Source organism: Punica granatum, chromosome 5, assembly GCF_007655135.1.
Source record: "Punica granatum isolate Tunisia-2019 chromosome 5, ASM765513v2, whole genome shotgun sequence".
NCBI classification, from domain to species: domain Eukaryota; kingdom Viridiplantae; phylum Streptophyta; class Magnoliopsida; order Myrtales; family Lythraceae; genus Punica; species Punica granatum.
Window position 1 is genome coordinate 4,243,793 of NC_045131.1, and position 18,727 is coordinate 4,262,519.

The window sequence follows — 18,727 nt, forward strand, 5'->3', positions numbered from 1 at the left end:
ACTTTGACAAAAGTATTTGCACTAAGAATTAAATTAAAGTACGAGCCTATTCAGTGACATGCCGACATTAATTCTGCTTATCCCGAATTTCGTCTCGTCGGGGCACGCAATGCGCGCGCCTAAATGCAACGCGGCTTGGGAGTGTCCACCTTCCCGGGGACGCGCGACGGACGCACGTAAGAAGGAGTCGCCACTTGCCATTTTACGACCCAAAAGTCGAGGGCCGGCAAGTTTCCCGGGTCTAGGGGTACGGGGTACACCTAATATGCTAAGACAATGGTCTTGTACGGAACCGGAAATTCCGAATTCGGGGGTTCTATTACGTGTGGGCCTATATCCCACACGCCCTTTCGGTACTCTAGCTTGCTAGGCTTGCCCTTTTATTTATTTACCACATGATTAAGTTCCGCTCATCTTACGCGTTTTGACACCGTAAATTCGAAGGAACACTCCGACCGTCCACTTTCCGACCGGGATTATTACATGAATAAATATGCATAGTAAAACCCTTACATTGTTCTCTCAAATATAAATTACAATGACTGAATCCCGGTTGGTTCGTGTTCGGCCGTTATTTCACTCATGCTCACCGTATGGTTTGGAAAAGACCGAAATCGAAAATAATGCAACGCGGGCTCATGGAGCCGGTGGTCGGGTCCGACCGGACCGACGGATAACAGAAGAATCGTTTGATTCTTGAGACAGCCGTGGGACAGGTCGAGCTCCCGGGTCATGTCCTGACCACGACTCATTCATCCTATCCGAGTTGTCTTTCCACTTAGACATCACTAAGATTGGGACGTTGAGTCGAGGCAAGACCCGATGCCGCACTCGGGTTGCGCGCTCTCAATGTGCATGGGCGTTGGACCCCGTGATATCGTTTCCTATGAGTTCAGGCTTGAACCGCGATGAATACAACAAATAACAGAAAAGTACATGTTGCAAAGAGCACGTATTATCATGTTGCATACACATAATTACATAAACAAAATTATTTAAACGAGGCATGTGCGTTATCGGTGGGGAATCCAAGTAGGAAAAGCGATTGGATATCTTTGGAAAATGTCCAGAGGACTGAATTGAACGATTTTAAAAGATGGGGGACCGATTTGGAAATTCCGAGAGTTTGGGGGACTGATTTGTAAATCATAAAATATGGGGACTGATTTGTAAAAAAAACTACTGAAAATGCCCTAGGACTTATTTGAAATGAAATTGAAAATCAGGACTGATCTGAAAGATAAAAAAAGGCCCGAGGACTAAACTGAAATAACTCGGAAAGTTTCTTGGAATGCTAGAACAATTCTGGAAAATTCAAGGACCGATTGAAAAATGATAAAGTGACCGGGGCTTGATTGAAAATGATTTTGAAATTGGGGGCAAATCTTAAGAAAATAAAATACGTCTTCTGGACTGAAATGTGACAAAATAGAAAGTTTGTAAAATCTAGTTCGGAGACAAAACGATCACCCACGCGACTCAAGAACATACATTGCACAATCATATCCATCAAGTAAACAATAATATTCAGGAAATGATCCCTAATCATGCCACTAAGTTGAGAATTTACCTAGTTCGGAAAGTTGAGGGGTGATTCTGTAAATAAAAAAATATAAAAAGAAGTCAAAGATATGCTGGATGAGTTTGACCGGGCCGGTCTGAACAGTATCGGGCCGGTCTGAGCTGGATTGGGCCGAACTCCGATGGAATGGACTGGGCCGAATGGGAGATTGGGCTTCGGAAGGATGGATGGCCCAAGTTGGCGGACTGGGCCGGACCTGCAACAGAGAAATAATGGGCTAGTCCCGAGATGCGGGATAGGGCCTTCAAGAGTCGGGCTGGACCGTTGCCGAGTCGGGTTTGGGCTGTTTTGGCTTGCACAGACCCGAATGGTAGCAACAGACCCGACTGGAAGGGTGGACAGGCCCGACTGGCACAAGTCGGGTCGGACGTCGCCACGGAGGCTCCCGATGGAATTTTGAGGCAAAGTCGACGGCATTGGACTCCTAACTGACTGAGGAGCACAGTGATAGGTGGCTCGTAGCGAGATTCAACCCGAGCTGACCTATGCGTCCCTTCAAAGTTCGGATCAGAAAAGACGACCAGAGGAACAGGCCCGACTGGCACAAGTCGGGTCGGACGTCGTCACGGAGGCTCCTGATGGAATTTTGAGGCAAGGTCGGCGGCATTGGAATCCTAACTGACTGAGGAGCACAGTGATAGGTGGCTCGTAGCGAGATTCAACCCGAACTGACCCGTGCGTCCCTTCAAAGTTCGGATCAGAAAAGACGACCAGAGGAACAGGCCCGACTGGCACAAGTCGGGTCGGACGTCGCCACGGAGGCTCCCGATGGAATTTTGAGGCAAGGTCGGCGGCATTGGAATCCTAACTGACTGAGGATCGTGCCTGCAGTGGTTTCATGAAGATTAGACATGTCTATTTGCCTGAGAGATGCAAAGAAAACCGGTAAAAACTGGAAAAATCTGTAAAAGGAGAAAAGAGAGAAATGGCGGTGGTGCGCGGTTGAGCGGCTCTCGGCACGTGACCACCTCGTCACGGGGGAGAGTGAGGGTCATGAGGAACCCTTAGGAAATGATGGCACGACTTGCCATAGTCGTGAGGTGGTGGAAATGTCGAGGAAGCCCGGGAAAACCGTGAATATGTCCTCTGGACAGGGCGATTTTGGCAAGCTGGAAGCTTCAAATCACAAAGCTAACATCGGAAATGGACTCAGGAGGTCGAATGCATGTGGGATATGAAGTTTGGTCAAGTTTGGATCGGGTTGGGTGGCGGTCGCCGGAAAACGGTGGAGTTTTCCGTTCTGGACAGTGTTGATTAGGCCATTTAGAAGCCTCAAATGGCAAAACTAACACCGGAAATGGACTCAGGAGGTCGAATGCATGTGGGAAATGAAGTTTAGTCAAGTTTGGATCGGGTTGGGTGGCGATCGCCGGAAAACGGTGGAGTTTTTTTCGGCGGTTGCGTTTTCTTTTTTTCTTCTCTTTCCCCCAAGATCCCGAAAATGAGCTGCCCCAAAACAAGGAGGATTCTCCTCCCTTTAATTGCCAATTTTGCCGGGATTTCCGCAGATTTCGGGGAGGAAATCGCGGAGATCCCGAATTTCCGGATCCGGTCGGCGGCTGCCCGGCCGGCCGGAACAGTAATATTTTTTTTTTTTTTTAGAAAAGGTAATAAATTGGAAAATGATAATTTTGCCCCCCTGGAGCCGGTGGACCGAAATTAGGTGCTGACATTATCAAAGACAAATTGAAATCAATTTTTCTAATAGAGGATAAAGTGACTATATGGAGATCCGTATTTCTCCATCTTGCATGCATGTCATTGTTATGTAATAAACGAGCATCAAAGATAGTGTAACGCAATAGCACACTTTTTCATTTAGTAACTAAGAAGTTCCAGCTTTAATATTAGTTGAGGACTATCTGTGCTCTTTTATTATAGTTATCAGAATTTCTATTTCATTACACTACGCTCATGGGTCTCCTTATGCAATTGAAGAAAACAAGCATCAATCCATTGAAAGAGTAATGATAATGTGCTGATTAGTGTTCGATTCTCAGTAATATAATTTTTCGCACTCCTCTATTTCCATTCTCATAACCTTGTACCTTCATTTTTTATTATAAAGGAGACACCTAGGCCTGAAATGGAAATCCTAATAGTTAATAAAGGGGGCACGGCCACATGGGTGGTTCTACAACGGGTATCAAATTTGTAATCTCTTAATTATCAGAGAAGATGTCCTCCATTTTAACAGAAAAAATACAATAATAATTTTTTTTGTTACAAAAGAGGTTATGTGCCTAGTACAATGAAATAAAATTCATAATAGCTAATAAATTAGGAGTACGGACAGTCCCAATAGGTATCGAAACTAAAATCTCTTGATTACTATGAGAGAACGTGCTCCACTACGCTACACTATTTTTTGATAATACAATAGTAAATTTACATCCTTTATATTTTTCTGACTTCCTCCTATCACCTTTCTATTTGATTTTTGTATAAGCTGCACCTTGCTTCCTTCCGTTGAATCAAAATGCTCCATATTGTTTCTTGATCATTAAATTTCTCTCAAAAATTGTAATTTGTGAAAAGATTACATGCCAAAATTTAATGAGACATAATATGGTTAGGCACCCTTCAACTAAGGTAGAGATCTTGAGTTTGAATCTTACGAATGGGAAAAAATTCACCATTACAAGAGCCTTACTCTCTAATAGGCTGACTCAACTCGAATTTGGATTAGTCACTCCCATTGAACTTTTGAAAACTAGGTGGTGCACACCGAAAGAAAAGAGGGATCATATTTTTGAACAAGAATGAATTATGTAGGTAATTTACAATTTTATAAGTCACTTTTATTAGATTTCCATATATCCACTATCTATATAAGGATGCAACGTTTACTTCTATTTATCCTTTTGTTTTTTTTTTCTCATATGGAGATATCTTTCCTCTCCTCTTTTACAACAAGATCTTGTGTACGATAGTGGAACCACATATGATTATACCATAAGATACATAAAAAAAATATTATTTTTACCAACAATGAATTATTTTTGTGAACAATAGATTTTTTTATATTTTATTTACATACTAAAACCTAAAATGACAAATTCTTATTAACTTGTGGATTTGTCACATGATATCACCATTGCATGCTTGACTTTCTCCTCTTCTACAATGAAGCATAAGGTACTCACTTCACTTCCTAACCAATTTTAATTCCAATGTCTATTGGAACTTAGGATTTGAAGTGTCCTTAGATTACCACTCCTACTTACGACATATCAAATGAAATCTGTCTACTATGACATTATTAATTTAGGGAGACCATACTTATCAACATGATGATGATGATGCGGGCTGTGGTGAAGCTCTTCTGTTTCTTCCTCCTTGTTGTAATGGCTTCGAGGTTTGGTCCTGTCCCTGCTGAGGCGAGGCAGCCAGGACTTTACTTTGGGATGAAGCCTAAAGGAACGATTGTTCCCCCATCGGGGCCTGGCACCAGAACGTCCGATTCTCCACCCCCACCTGCCTTGCAGTCTGCTGAGGCAAGCAGAGCGAAACTTCTCTTTGGGATGAAACCTAAAGGATCGATTGTTCCTCCGCCGGGGCCCAGCACCAGAACGTCCGATCCTCCGCCCCCACCTCCCCTATAATAGCTCAATCGTGGTCGCTAGTTAATTACCGTTCATGGAGCCCCAGAGCAACTACGTATAGTAATAAGTAAATGGGTAATATGTCCATCGACAACTTCTATGGTCATAACGTCGCATGCATTTTTTTTTTATTGCACGTTATCTGTCGCAATTATATACATATACATATATATAAATAATTAGTGCAATCAGTTATTGATCTGCCTGCTTCATTCAGCTATAAATATTGAGTAATCAGTTCATGTAGATTGGATTACTTGGTCAAATCAAATCACCGGAAAAGAATAACCAATATATGGATGCTCTACCGTTACACCGCTCGAATAAATTGAATGGATATTAGGCAACAGTTTCAAAGTAAATGCATGTGCTGATCACCGCGACACATTTGCACCTATTGAATTCCTACTTTAATTTCGAAGGAGCTCTTTGGTCGACTGCCTACAAGTGTATGGGAACATTAGCCTTAGAGAAAAACGATTCAATCTAATTAAACCAACGAAGTCCCAACCATTAATATACTCGATCCCATCAACGGAAGTATATGAACTTCTTCTTTCTTGCCCGTCTTCCTAAGGGCGACTCTGCCTTCAATTTTTCAGTAACTGTTTGTTTTAATTTACAAGATGTATGTATGATAATCGTGTAAAGTACTCTTCTCACACAGTTAAAGGAAGAAAGAGTAAACCATTAAAATGCCCATGCTGAAAAAGTCTCAGCTAGCTGTGAGTACTTGTGGTTTCTTCGAGGAGGGGAAAAAAGAAGAAGAAAGAGGAACGTTTCGGTTTCTAGTAATGTTGACTACTCGATGAAGTCTGGTTCCTGCCGAGCAGAGACTGGCCGATAGATATTCGCCGCGTATTCCTGGAAGGAAATTCTTACAGTGATTGAATGGCAAACGAAGCTTATAGAGGCTTCTGTTGGGCGTTCATCGCATTCTCAACCAACCTCCTAATGGATTAATGATGTGCTTCAGATTGCAGCCCAACATACAATCGAATTTTCGGGTCCAAATGCGTATTCTAAAAGACTCCAGAATAAGAATTTAGCTTAATTAGATATTATGTTTCCTATATTACTATAATATAGTTTCCTTTAATTAGATACTATTTCCTATATTAGCTTGAGTCAGTAATCTTAAGTTTCTTATTTTAGATTGTTTCCTTATTATATTTTAGGAAAGTAATCTAGAAGATATCAGATATCAGTTTCCTATATTATTAGGTGTCAGTTTCCTATTCTAGAATCAATGGAGGTGTATTCTCTCTATATAAATATGCACCTATTGTAAGAGGCGAACAGACTTTGATGAATATTTGAATGAAATTGCCTAGAGCGTTTCCTCTATTTCTTATCTAAACAAGTCCTTTGTTTAGTGGCGAAAACCTCGATTCTTATCGTTCATCATTGAGCGTGGCGAATCAACCCTACTTTTCTTACTCGTGGCGAGTCATCTTATCGAGTGAGTTTTGTTGGTTCTACCCTCCACCCTTCTTTCTTATCAAGTTCTGGTTCGTGAGCCTATCATTTGGTATCAGAGCGAAGGTTCTATCCTTGTTGGATTTTTGATAAATATGCAAAGATTATGCCTAAAAGCAACCCTGAACGAGTTCCAAGAGGGTTTACTTTCGACCAAGACTTGCCTCTCACTTTCCAGCAGACGCGAGAGGAGTTCATTGCACGGCTCGAGCGAGTGACCCAAGCCCTCGAGAGTTTCAGTGGAATAAGAAGACACCAATGGGTGCAGAAGGATTATCCCCCAAAGAGAATTCCGACTTTCAACGGAAGCATGAGTGCTGAGGAATACATGGCGTGGATTTCGGATGTGGACCGATTCTTCGACTACTACAGCATCCCCGATGATGGAAGTCGAGTTGTTAGAGTTGTTTATCGGTTAAGGGGCAAAGCGTCTACTTGGTGGGAGAAATTGGAAAATAATCGTCTTCAAGATGGAAGGAATTTGGTATGCACGTGGAGGCACATGAAGCAACTCTTGAAGGTCAGATTCTTTCCTTTGGGATACGAAGAACGCCTCTATGAATCTGAAGACGGTTGCATGAAGTCTACCTATCCTCTTAAGCATGGAAAAACAAATGCTTTTCCTATGACAATTGTTGATGTCGAGGAAAAAGTACAACTTGAAGAACCTTCTATGAAGGGTGACAAATTTAAAGAAGAAAAAGTGGAGTCCAAGAATGAAACAGCTCAAGCGTCACAAGATAATAATGTTCCGATTGAGAAGGATTTAGTGATTAACAAGATTCTTCGGGATGAACTAATTTCAAACTCCGAAGAGAAAGTTCAAGCTGAACTATTTTTAGACCCAGGCCAAGTGGAACTTCGAGAAGTAATTGCTATCAAAGATTCGTCGATGGTGTTTCATCCAATCGAGGCAAAATTTGCCAAAGCATATACGACTCCACCAAGAAAGCAGCACCAGTTCAAGCAACGAGTTGGTTGGCGAGGAAGCAAAAAGAAGTCGATTTATGCAGAATTACTAGAGAGAGTTCGGATAGAAAAGTTGGTCATTAAATGGCAAGTTAAGAAGCGGCGAAATGCACAAATCAAGACCAGCAGAACATCGACGAAGACTCGAGGTCGAGTCTTTTTCCAACCGAGAGGGAATGATGTGCTTCAGATTGCAGCCCAACATGCAATCGAATTTTCGGGTCCAAATGCGTATTCTAGAAGACTCCAGAATAAGAATTTAGCTTAATTAAATATTATGTTTCCTATATTACTATACTATAGTTTCCTTTAATTAGATACTATTTCATATATTAGCTTGAGTCAGTAATCTTAAGTTTCTTATTTTAGATTGTTTCCTTATTATATTTTAGGAAAGTAATCTAGAAGATATCAGATATCAGTTTCCTATATTATTAGGTGTCAGTTTCCTATTCTAGAGTCAATGGAGGCGTATTCTCTCTATATAAATATGCACCTATTGTAAGAGGCGAACAGACTTTGATGAATATTTGAATGAAATTGCCTAGAGCGTTTCCTCTATTTCTTATCTAAACAAGTCCTTTGTTTAGTGGCGAAAACCTCGATTTTTATCGTTCATCATTGAGCGTGGCGAATCAACCCGACTTTTCTTACTCGTGGCGAGTCATCTTATCGAGTGAGTTTTGTTGGTTCTACCCTCCACCCTTCTTTCTTATCAAGTTCTGGTTCGTGAGCCTATCAATTTTGACACCTTCTTTTAAGAGATATTATTGGCTCCGATCCATACCTGTCAAAGTTACTCCTTGACCTTGCTTGGTTCCTTGATTGCCGAAAACTTGTAGTGGAATGGACTCCCGCGTAGTCCAAGAGCTTTTTTTTTTTTCTTTTGATAAATCAGTCCAAGAGCTTATTACTTGCCGCGAAACCTGTGCTCCTTTGCTTCAATCACTGGTACATGGGAAATTATTGTGCAGCATGTTTTTAGGGAAGGCAACTCGTGTGCTGATTGACTAGCCCGTCAAGCAATCTCACTCCCTTTAGGAATCTATATTCTCACATCTATTTTAATGTTAGGAGATTTATCTGGAGCTATCGTACCCCGCCTTTGTACCGTTTAATTTCACTGGGCTCTTGCCCCGTTAATCTACCCAAAAAAAAAAGAGTTACTTTTGATCTTTTGTTTTATGTTTCCTTTTTTTTTTTTGTTAAGCTCTGTCCTGACCAGTCTATTGACTAAACTAAAGAAGAAAAGAAAAATATTAGCTAAATAGCTAAAACTATATTTACCTTCTATGAAGAATTATTAAATGGAGCATTAGAATTATTGAAAATTCAAATTCAAATTCAAATTCAAAGTGAGATTAGTTAGGAGAAATGTTTGTTTTCATATCGCACAAAATATTAACTAGTTTTTATACTATATGAAATATTAACTAGCACACTCTTTTAAAAATTTTGGATCATTTAGTATCATCATGAAATTCATAATTTATATATATATATAAGTAATTTTGTCACTAGGTTCTGTTATATATCTATATTGGTTATGATATAAACTATTACAATAAACCGAAAAATTGATTAAAAATTTCCAATTCGTGGCAACATCCGGTGTTTGCACCCTAGTGTGATATTAATTTATAATAAAATCAAGGTGAACTAATAGAGAGTACAGTGAACTAGTAATTGCTTTGTCAACTCCTATTGACTCAGACACCCATACACATCAACCTGAAATTGTTAAATAAATGACAAGTGTAGTGTCACCGAGAGTCTGAGACACCTCGCTTACAAGATGCCACTTTTTCCAACTCTAAAATTTTAGTTTCTTTTGAAAGGGAAAATCAATTTCCTTACATAATTTGTTAAAATTTTCTGCACTATTCAAACTAAGAGAAAATGAACATATAATATTACATTGTTAGTTTTCTGTTCAAGTCCTAAAGCGGATTTTTAAAAAAAAAATCGGTGTGAACCATGGTATCCGGAAAGCTAATTGAGCCCTGACTAATCCAGTCGAGCCGGATAAGTCCACTTATGGATAATGCTATCATAACGTAGATTTTTTGCATTCACAAGAACTCAAACTCAAGAACTTATTTAAGCAAAATAAGCGCCAAACTGTTTGAACCAATCGACGTTGATAAGCGGATGCCTTTGCCAATGTAAGAAAAGAAAAAACCTGGTTAGTTTTCAAACTTCTAAATGAGACATATAATTTTAGCTGCTCACTTGCAGTTTGAACATCATATACAGTCTTCTACTTCAGATAAGACATATATACATATATATTAATGTTTACGTTCATAATCTTTTCAGCGTGTGTTAAAAAATATTCACTTTTGTCATGTCGTCCGTAAATAATTTGTGATAATCCTAACATACCATAAATAAACTTCTTCAGCAACTTTTATATGCGTGTTCCGTTAAAAATTCCATCAAACAAATCTTATCATCCAAACTAAACTATGAATTATACTTGCTATGTACCGGATAAGTGTTCCAGAGCTTTTCATATATAGGATAAGCCTTGAATATTAATTACACTTATTAATGCTAAGGATTCGTGCTCGAATCCTTTTCTTCTTTTCCTTTTTTGTAACAACTTCAGTAAAGATGCATGCATGCATGAATTTTGACAATCTCCAACCAAAAGTTATTCCTGAATGCCGAATTGTGTACAAGTATTTATAATTAAAGAGATATTTAAATTTTTTGTTATTTATAATTAAAATCTCTTTTTTTAAGGGATATATCTTGAAAAAAAATTAGTAATCTTCTTCTGAAAAAAAAAATCTGATATTCTGTTGCCCGATATCTCTTTCCTTATCATACTTACGTCTTCTCTTATTCTTCAAGACCCTTTCTTTCATTCTTGCTCTCTTTCATCTCTCTCTCTTTCTCTCTCTCTCTGGCGGCCATGGACATCAACAGAAACAACATCGCCACCCCATCAGCAAGGGGCTTTGGAGATGCCCCCGGAGACGAAGAACCCGACGGCCTCAATCTCTCCCTCTCGCTTGGATCCCCACAAAACTGCAGGCCGCAACCAAAGCCCGAGCAGCTACCCCCCAATTCGCCCGCAATAATATTCCCGCCGCATCCTCTGCAAACGCCTCTCACTAACCACTTCATGATGCCCGACGCTTCCCCGTCCTCCTGGCCACTTGCCATCAACCCCCACCAGCAGCTGCTCTTCCAGATGCCACCACCGCAACATCTCCCGAAGCCAATCCTGCCACAGCCTCATAAAGAGGAGCCTCAACCCTCTACCGGAGCTGTCCAGTGGCCAAGGGCACAGCTGCAACATGGACGAGTGGCTGGGGCGGGCGGGGCGCTGAGCAGGAGAGGAAAGGCCCAGACGATCACCCCGCCCTTCCCTTGGGCTACGGACAGGAGGGCCATGGTCCACTCGTACACGTACCTCATGGCCAACGGCATGAGGAAGATCACCGGGGAGGTGCAGTGCAAGCAGTGTGACAAGAAGTACGAGATGCAGTATGACCTCAAGGAGAAGTTCGCCGAGTTGTGGGAATACATAGCCAATAACAGGTGCTTCATGCACAACAGAGCCCCCGATCAGTGGCTGAACCCCGCCCTCCCCAACTGCCGCCACTGCGAGCAGTCCAACTGTGTGAGGCCCATCCCCACCAAGAAGAAGGCCATCAACTGGCTGTTCCTCCTCCTCGGGCAGCTCCTAGGCTGTTGCAAGCTCGCCGAGCTTAAGTACTTTTGCAAGCACACCAGCAACCACCGCACTGGCGCCAAGGATCGGGTCCTCTACAGCACCTACATGGGACTCTGCACGCAGCTTGATTCCACGGGGCCCTTTCACATGTAAACTGATTGGGTAATCGATAGTGATTTCTCACTAACCCTGCGGAGTTATGATGACTGATGCCTTAATTCTATATCCTCTCCTGTCGATTTTTTCTCTAGGTCTTTGTATGTTGGGTTCTTGTTCTAGGGTTTTGATGATTTTCTAGGGCATCAGCTAGGAAAGCATTCTGGTTTGGGCAAGATTTTTGCAATGATCTGCGGTTGTCGTCCTGTGAGATACTCGTCGATGACTGTGGTGTCGTTGTGTGGATATATCAAGCGAATATTTTATTGAAAAAAGAAATGAAGACTCGATCTTTATAACCGTTCAAGATTCAAACAGAATATGAATTTCTAAATTTTTCTTTATTCATATCTAGAATTCAAGATTTGAGCATATTGTTATGCCAAAATTGATTCTGTTATATAGATTCTTGAAATTAATTGTGGCCTTAAAAAACGAAATGTTTGTTTATGTATGCCCTCCAAAACAGGCGCTTGCACTCTCTTGCTCTGTAGCTAGGAATAATGCTTCATATGGATCGCGCTCGGGGTTCAAATCTTGCCAATTAGTCCACCTGAAATCACCCCAACGCTTTTTTATCATTATACATGACATCATCAATCACACATATTATTGTCTGCCGACTATTCTAATATATTCATGTACTATGACAGTATTGCAAGGCAAGTGCATTTTTCTCTTGGTTTTGAATTGATAAGAAGAATCAATGAATTTTTATGAAAGGGGAAGACGAGGAGATGGGGAAAAGAACGAGGAGCTCACCAAAACATTGCACCCAGATGATATTCTTCTAAATTAATTTCAAAGGAGCACTTCGACTGCCAATGTGTGTGCGTGAGCATATCAATTATATTGATCATATCAACCCTGGAAACGGATTAGGACCGCTAGTCAATCATTTGATAGTTGCAAGAGCCTCTTTTTTTTTTCCCCCCTGATTTTTCTACCTTAGTACCCCCATCAAACTAAAGAAATTTGAGAACATATCGTTTCTTTCTTCCTTGTCTCTATGGAAAAGGTGGGTATCCCTATCTCTACTATTTCTCAGTGACATTTTGAAGCTAAGGTAATTCAAAGCAAAATAAAAACATTAATTTTGCTAACTATTAACAGCTTCTAGGTGCAGGCCCCCACATTGCGGATGTATAAAAGATTAATAAACTTTAATTTATTTGACGTTATGGAAAAACTTAATAAAAAAGTTTACTCTTTTTTTATTTATGAAAAGAGAATAATTATCCATGAACCTAGACAAAAATACGATGTATTGTGAAGCAACTGAGAAGACAAACATAACGTCGTGACACTTTCACTTACCGCTTCGCCTTTTATATATTGTAATTGATTGAAATATTAACTAAATGCAAGAATTCAATTCATTTCATAAATTTTTTATTAAATTCTATTGATTGGAATCTAAATGGCACAATATTCTTTAAAAATTGTAAGATTAATATTTGACTTAAATCATACCAAAATCAACAAGATTTTTTGGGTAAATAAAATTGACAAGTTTTAACTAAAATTCAAAATTTTGGAACTAACCAACTCAGTTTCACATTTTTCAATCCTTATGATATTACTTTATTTTAAAATGCATTCCAAAAAGAAGATTATTCATCAATTTATGTTATTTGAAAAATTGAGAATTTTTTCTTATTCATCAAATTATTTTGTTTATCTATTTTATAATTATTTTTTGGCTTTCAAATTAGTCCAACATTTTCTCCTCGACACCTTTCTTTTAGTTATTTGCTAAATTTCATATACGCTATAAACTTATGTTGAATAACGTATGTTCCATATAATGATTTTCTTAATCATTAAAATTCTCTTCAAGAATGCAATTTGTCAAAAGATTACATGTACCGTCATAAAGAGAAAGATAATATTTTTGGGGAAGAACAGTTCATGTAATTCACAGGTTCTCCATGGTGTGTGTTATTTCCACAACCAAATCCACTATTTTCGCAACTACTGTAATTAGGTTTTTTCGGTTACAAGGGAGCTCTTAAATCTAATATAAAGAAATATAAATCTTAATAATTAATAAAGAGATACAAATAATTTCGTATTGATTATGAAACATCTTGGTTACTAGATAAGGAGGTGCGCTACTACACCCTTTTTTGATACAATTATGATTAGTTACTTGATACAATACGCTCATTTCTTTTATTGTTCTCATTTTCCTGTTCCAAAAACGTCCAAACGATATTAGAATCACAAGAAATTGAAAAATAACCGCACCAAATATACATGGTAAAACCCTCAAAGCAAGGGAAACATCTACGGACAAAGCAGGAGTATCCACTAGATCGAAAAATCGTAAATTACAATCGAGATATCATTCTTGTTTTCCAAGCCCCTTTATCAACCTGAACCTTACCGAGAAGAGTCTTTCATGACCTCTCAATTCTCTCATCTTTCTCACTCTAAAATCATAGAGTTATAGAGAAAATATTCTCAAGAGAATTCCCAAAAGATCTCACCCAACACTCACCGTCCCTCACAAGGTTGTACCCTCGAGTATAAGATTAACTCCCTATATATAGATACAAGACCCCTCATATCTTAAAGATATCCTAAATCCCCCTAAAATATTCTTTCCTTTGAAATATAGATATTTTTTCTTTTAAATAATCTAAAGATATTCTTAAAATATCCATATTATCTCCTAAGAATATTTCACTCTTCAAATATTCAAAAGATACAACGAAATCCCTAGAAAATAATAAATATATCGCCCTTTTCTCTTTTCGACCAATCTTGTCATCGCCTACAGGGTCTTCCATTCTTCGGGTCTTTCAGGCTTAATGCGAGACATCTCCAACATTCCCTAATCCCATTATTATATGATATCTTATTTTTATTTTTATTTTCCCATACTTAAAATTTTCTATTTTTCTTTTACAACATCTCCTCTTTTATATGTTATGCCTAATTTATTTGAGCAAATCACCAAATTTTCTCATATAATATTACAATTCAAATTTAAATTACCTTTGTCCATTCATTTAATATTTTTTTTTATTTTTCTGAGAGTTTGATTTATACATAGATAATTAAGATAATTTGTTTCCAGTACTTAAGAAGCCATTGAGTCTTTGTGGCATATATAAATTTGCATCAATTAAATAAAGTGCTTGAAATATAATTTAGCAAACTCATCAATTATCATGTGTACTATGGCAATTGAAATTAAATTCTATACTCAATGAGGAAAAGCATAGAAGATTGAATGGAATCAAATTAAATATCAAATGAATTAATTCTTCAATTCTAACCATTTTTACTTCAACCATTGGACTATGAAGCATCCTGTCTTAAGTTTATAATACGAAATATCAAATGAAATCTCCCTATTATGGGGAGTTCATAAGCATCATTTCCCCATTATTATTGGAGTGAATCTAGGATTTTGATTCTCTCCAATAATTGACATTATTGACTTTCCGTAAAAGGCAACCTTTGTCCTATATAAACCGACCAGCTGCTAGAGCTCAGCCATCAGCGTCTCCAAGAGATTAATTACAAAAATGAGAAAGGAATAAAGCCAGCAGTGATAGAGCTATCTATATTACGATGATGAGGGCTGTGGTGGAGTTCTTCTGTTTCATCCTCCTTGTTGCAATGGCTTCGAGGTTCGGCCCTGTTCCTGCTGAGGCAAGCAGACCGGAACTTTACTTTGGGATGAAGCCTAAAGGATCGATTGTTCCTCCATCGGGGCCTAGCACCCGAACGTCCGCTTCTCCACCCCCACCTGCCCTACAGTCTGCTGAGGCACGCAGGCCGGGGATTCGCTTTGGGATAAAGCCTGGAGGACCGCCTGTTCCTCCATCGGGTCCCGGCACCGGAACATCTGGTCCTCTGTCACCACCTTCCTTTCAGTCTACTGTGGCAAGCAGAGCGGGACTTTACTTTGGGATGAAGCCTAAAGGATCGATTGTTCCTCCATCGGGGCCCAGCACCAGAACGTCCGATCCTCCACCCCCACCTCCCCTACAGTAGGTCGACCATGGCCGCTAGTTATTATTGTTCATGGATCCTGGGAGCAGTTACGTATTAGTTAAAAATAATTTGGCAATATGTCCATGACGACTTCTATGGTCACGTGCATTCTTTTCAGCGCATGTTATACTGTCGAGATTATATGTATAAATAGTGTAATCAGTTAGTGATTACGAATTGCTTGCTTCATCTAGTTATACATACTGATTAATTTGTTCATGTAGGTAGGATTACCTGATCAAGTCAAATCACCAGACGAAAAACTAATCGTGATATATCGATGATCAATCTCCCGTTACACCACTCGAATATATTGAATCGATATAAGGCAACTTCTTCAGTCTTCAAAGTAATATGAAACCCAGCAAATAGAGAAACATATATGTCCTGCAATCTGGACGTATAGTGCTGATCACCATGATACATTTACACCAATTGAATTCTTACTTTAATTTCGATGGAGCTTTTCGGTCGACTACCTACAAGTTTATGTGAACATTAACATTAGAAGAAAAGGATTCAATCTATAGTAACGAAGTCCCGACCATATAAATGAAAGTGGTTTCTGAAAATCACAAGTGTATTACTTTTTTTCTTTTTGGGGTTTCTACTTTAGTACCCTCATCAACGGAAGTATGGTAACTACTTCTTGCTTTCCACTATATGCATGAGGGAGACTGTGCTTCGATGGCAAATTGAACTCCTAGAGTAGACTATAGTGTAGGAGTTTGAATCCATTGAAAACACCTCGTGATCGGGATCAAGTTAATGATTATGCAGAATTATTTTCAAATGAGCCATGAATGCTCGAAGTAGTTTCACTGAGAAGAAAACGAGGAGGAAAGTTTTGGTTTTGAGTAACGTCAACAGCTCGGTGATGTTCGATTCGTACCGCGCAGAGACTGGTGGAGAGTTAAATTTGCCGCGCATTGCTTGAACGAAATTGTTTCATTGATTGGCTGGCAAACAGATGCAGCTCAGAGGCTTCTGTTGTGGGGCGTTCATCACTTGCTCAAACAACCTCCTATAATGGATTTTGACCCCTTCTTCTAGGAGATATTGTCGGGGCTGATCCTTACACTCTCGTCGCTTTTCTTTTAATTTTTCCTCGAGCTCTGGCTTGGCCCGTTTATCAACTAAACTAAAAAAAAAAAATCATATATATATTCCCTAAAACTTCGATTGCTCTTTATTTTGATGGAGGGACTTAGAAGAGGAGATTTGTTGGATAAGTATAACTTTTTCAAATTGCTCGAATTTTTTGGGTGAATCAAATTGTTCGATTTTTTTGGGCTAGATTCTTTGGCAACATATACTCCGGCTGATCTAGTATTGAATCGACACCAGGCAACAATTTCAAAATAACATAATACGAATTAGAGAGAAAGGTATCGTCTTGCAATCAAGTCACACTTACCGATCAGCATTAGCTTCGTAACTATTTAGCTTCCACATTAATTTCGAAGGAGCTGCCTACAAATGGCTATGATATTAATGTGGTGAACAATTATCATTGTCCACCGGACAGTAATTCACAGGATCTTTCCTTCTATAAAATCACGATATATCCTCTATTTATTGACTAAAATTAATGTTCATTATGGGGTCGATTTGTATTAAATACTATTGAATTTATACAGATATAGGCATATTTCCATCTAAAAGTTTAAGATTTCAGGTAGTCTCATATATATTCAATTATCTTTCTTTCTCTATTCAATGTGGATTTTAATTTATTTTACTTCTCAACAATTTGGCATTGACCTCGAGTTACCTCTAGTGGGTTTCGAAATTTCACTTCTGCATGGCTACATAAAGTTTATCAAGTATATTATATTTTGGTGTCAATATTTTATATGATTTTCAAATTTTAGCATGCCAAGATGGGAAAAATAGGATGGTCCAAACTTTTCAGTGATCATGATTTTTTTTTTTTGGGGGGTGGGTGGGGGGAGATTGACCACGTGTTGGGAATATATGAATAAGCTTCCTTCCTCAAATTAATTCTGCATGATATCAAAGGATTTTTTTCCATTATTAGATTGTTAAATTTCCATAGGAGGGCAACCTTGTTTTCTTATATAAACAGACTGTAGACGGAAGTTAGCCACCGGAGATCATCCCAAAGGCTGTCAATTTGATGATGATGATGAGGGCTGTGGTGAAGTTGTTATGCGCCGTGGTCTTTATCGTCGTAATGGCTTTGAGCTGGTTTGGTCCTGTCCCTGCCGAGGCAAGAGGATTGCATTTCGTGATGAAGCCTAAAGGAATGCTGGTTCCTCCATCCTGGCCCAGCCACAGGGCATCCCGTCCTCCGCCACCTCCTCCGCAGGTTGCTTTCCCGCCGCCACTCTTTGCCCGCTAGTCGTTGCTATGTCGATGGCGCCAGTCAAGATCAGTAGAAATAAAGTGGGCAGTAGAAGTCTCAGTCTATGCTAGTACCTAACGAATCGTTCAGTTGCGTCGAATGCTTCCCCCACGAATTATATTTTCATTACATTTTAATGTTGGAATCACATTTTAGCAGTACAACTTATGAATGATTTATCCTCAAAGGGGGAAAAAAAAACTCATGAATGATTTAGCTTCGGCGATCGACTTCTAATCGCACCACCAAGTAGGTCGCACACTTAATTGATTCAGCAAAGTAATCATCAGAGAGGAACTATGAATCCTCACATTAGCAAGCAAGTTATGTCTCGCAATGAAGGACAATTTCGAATCAATTTTGTCATTGAATCACAAAAATGTCATCAATTTGGAGAATAATGATTTGAAGTCCAAATAGGATGGGCCTGCTAGTGGGCTCGAGAGGCTCATGAGAAGGAGCCCATACCCCATAGCGCAGTCTACTTTGTAGCTCGAGGTACCGCATTCCCTTCACCGAGCTCATCGATTTTGGAAGAAAATAATTCAGATCGAATGTGTCATTCCTCCAACAATTTATATCCCTCCATGGATCATTCGACGTAAAAAGATTCATGTCATCGTTGATCAAGTGAAAGAATTCGAAAACTATTGAATCAATAATACACTTGCAATGAACCATTTGCCTCCAAAAGCAGTCCTCCCTCCCTCCATCCCTTTTGCAAGACGAAAGGAAAGAGCAATTTGAGCATTCATGGCTATGGATCATCTGATGAATGATAAACCAAAGTTACCAAACTATGCACTGAATAACGGCGCATTTCCATGATTGATGGACCTCGAGTAAAGAGCTATTATACTCATACTAAA

General features: G+C 39.3%; 2 protein-coding genes across 2 annotated transcripts; both read left to right on the forward strand.

The window, feature by feature from the left end:
* The first annotated feature begins 10,555 nt into the window (after positions 1 to 10,555).
* On the forward strand, positions 10,556 to 11,476 carry LOC116207886. Its single transcript, XM_031541001.1, has one exon. It carries the CDS (start codon positions 10,556 to 10,558, stop codon positions 11,474 to 11,476), a length of 921 nt encoding a protein of 306 aa, XP_031396861.1.
* A 3,591-nt stretch (positions 11,477 to 15,067) lies between these two features.
* On the forward strand, positions 15,068 to 15,490 carry LOC116207887 (neural Wiskott-Aldrich syndrome protein-like). Its single transcript, XM_031541002.1, has one exon. The coding sequence runs from the start codon at positions 15,068 to 15,070 to the stop codon at positions 15,488 to 15,490; it is 423 nt and encodes a 140-aa protein (XP_031396862.1).
* Positions 15,491 to 18,727: the final 3,237 nt, after the last annotated feature.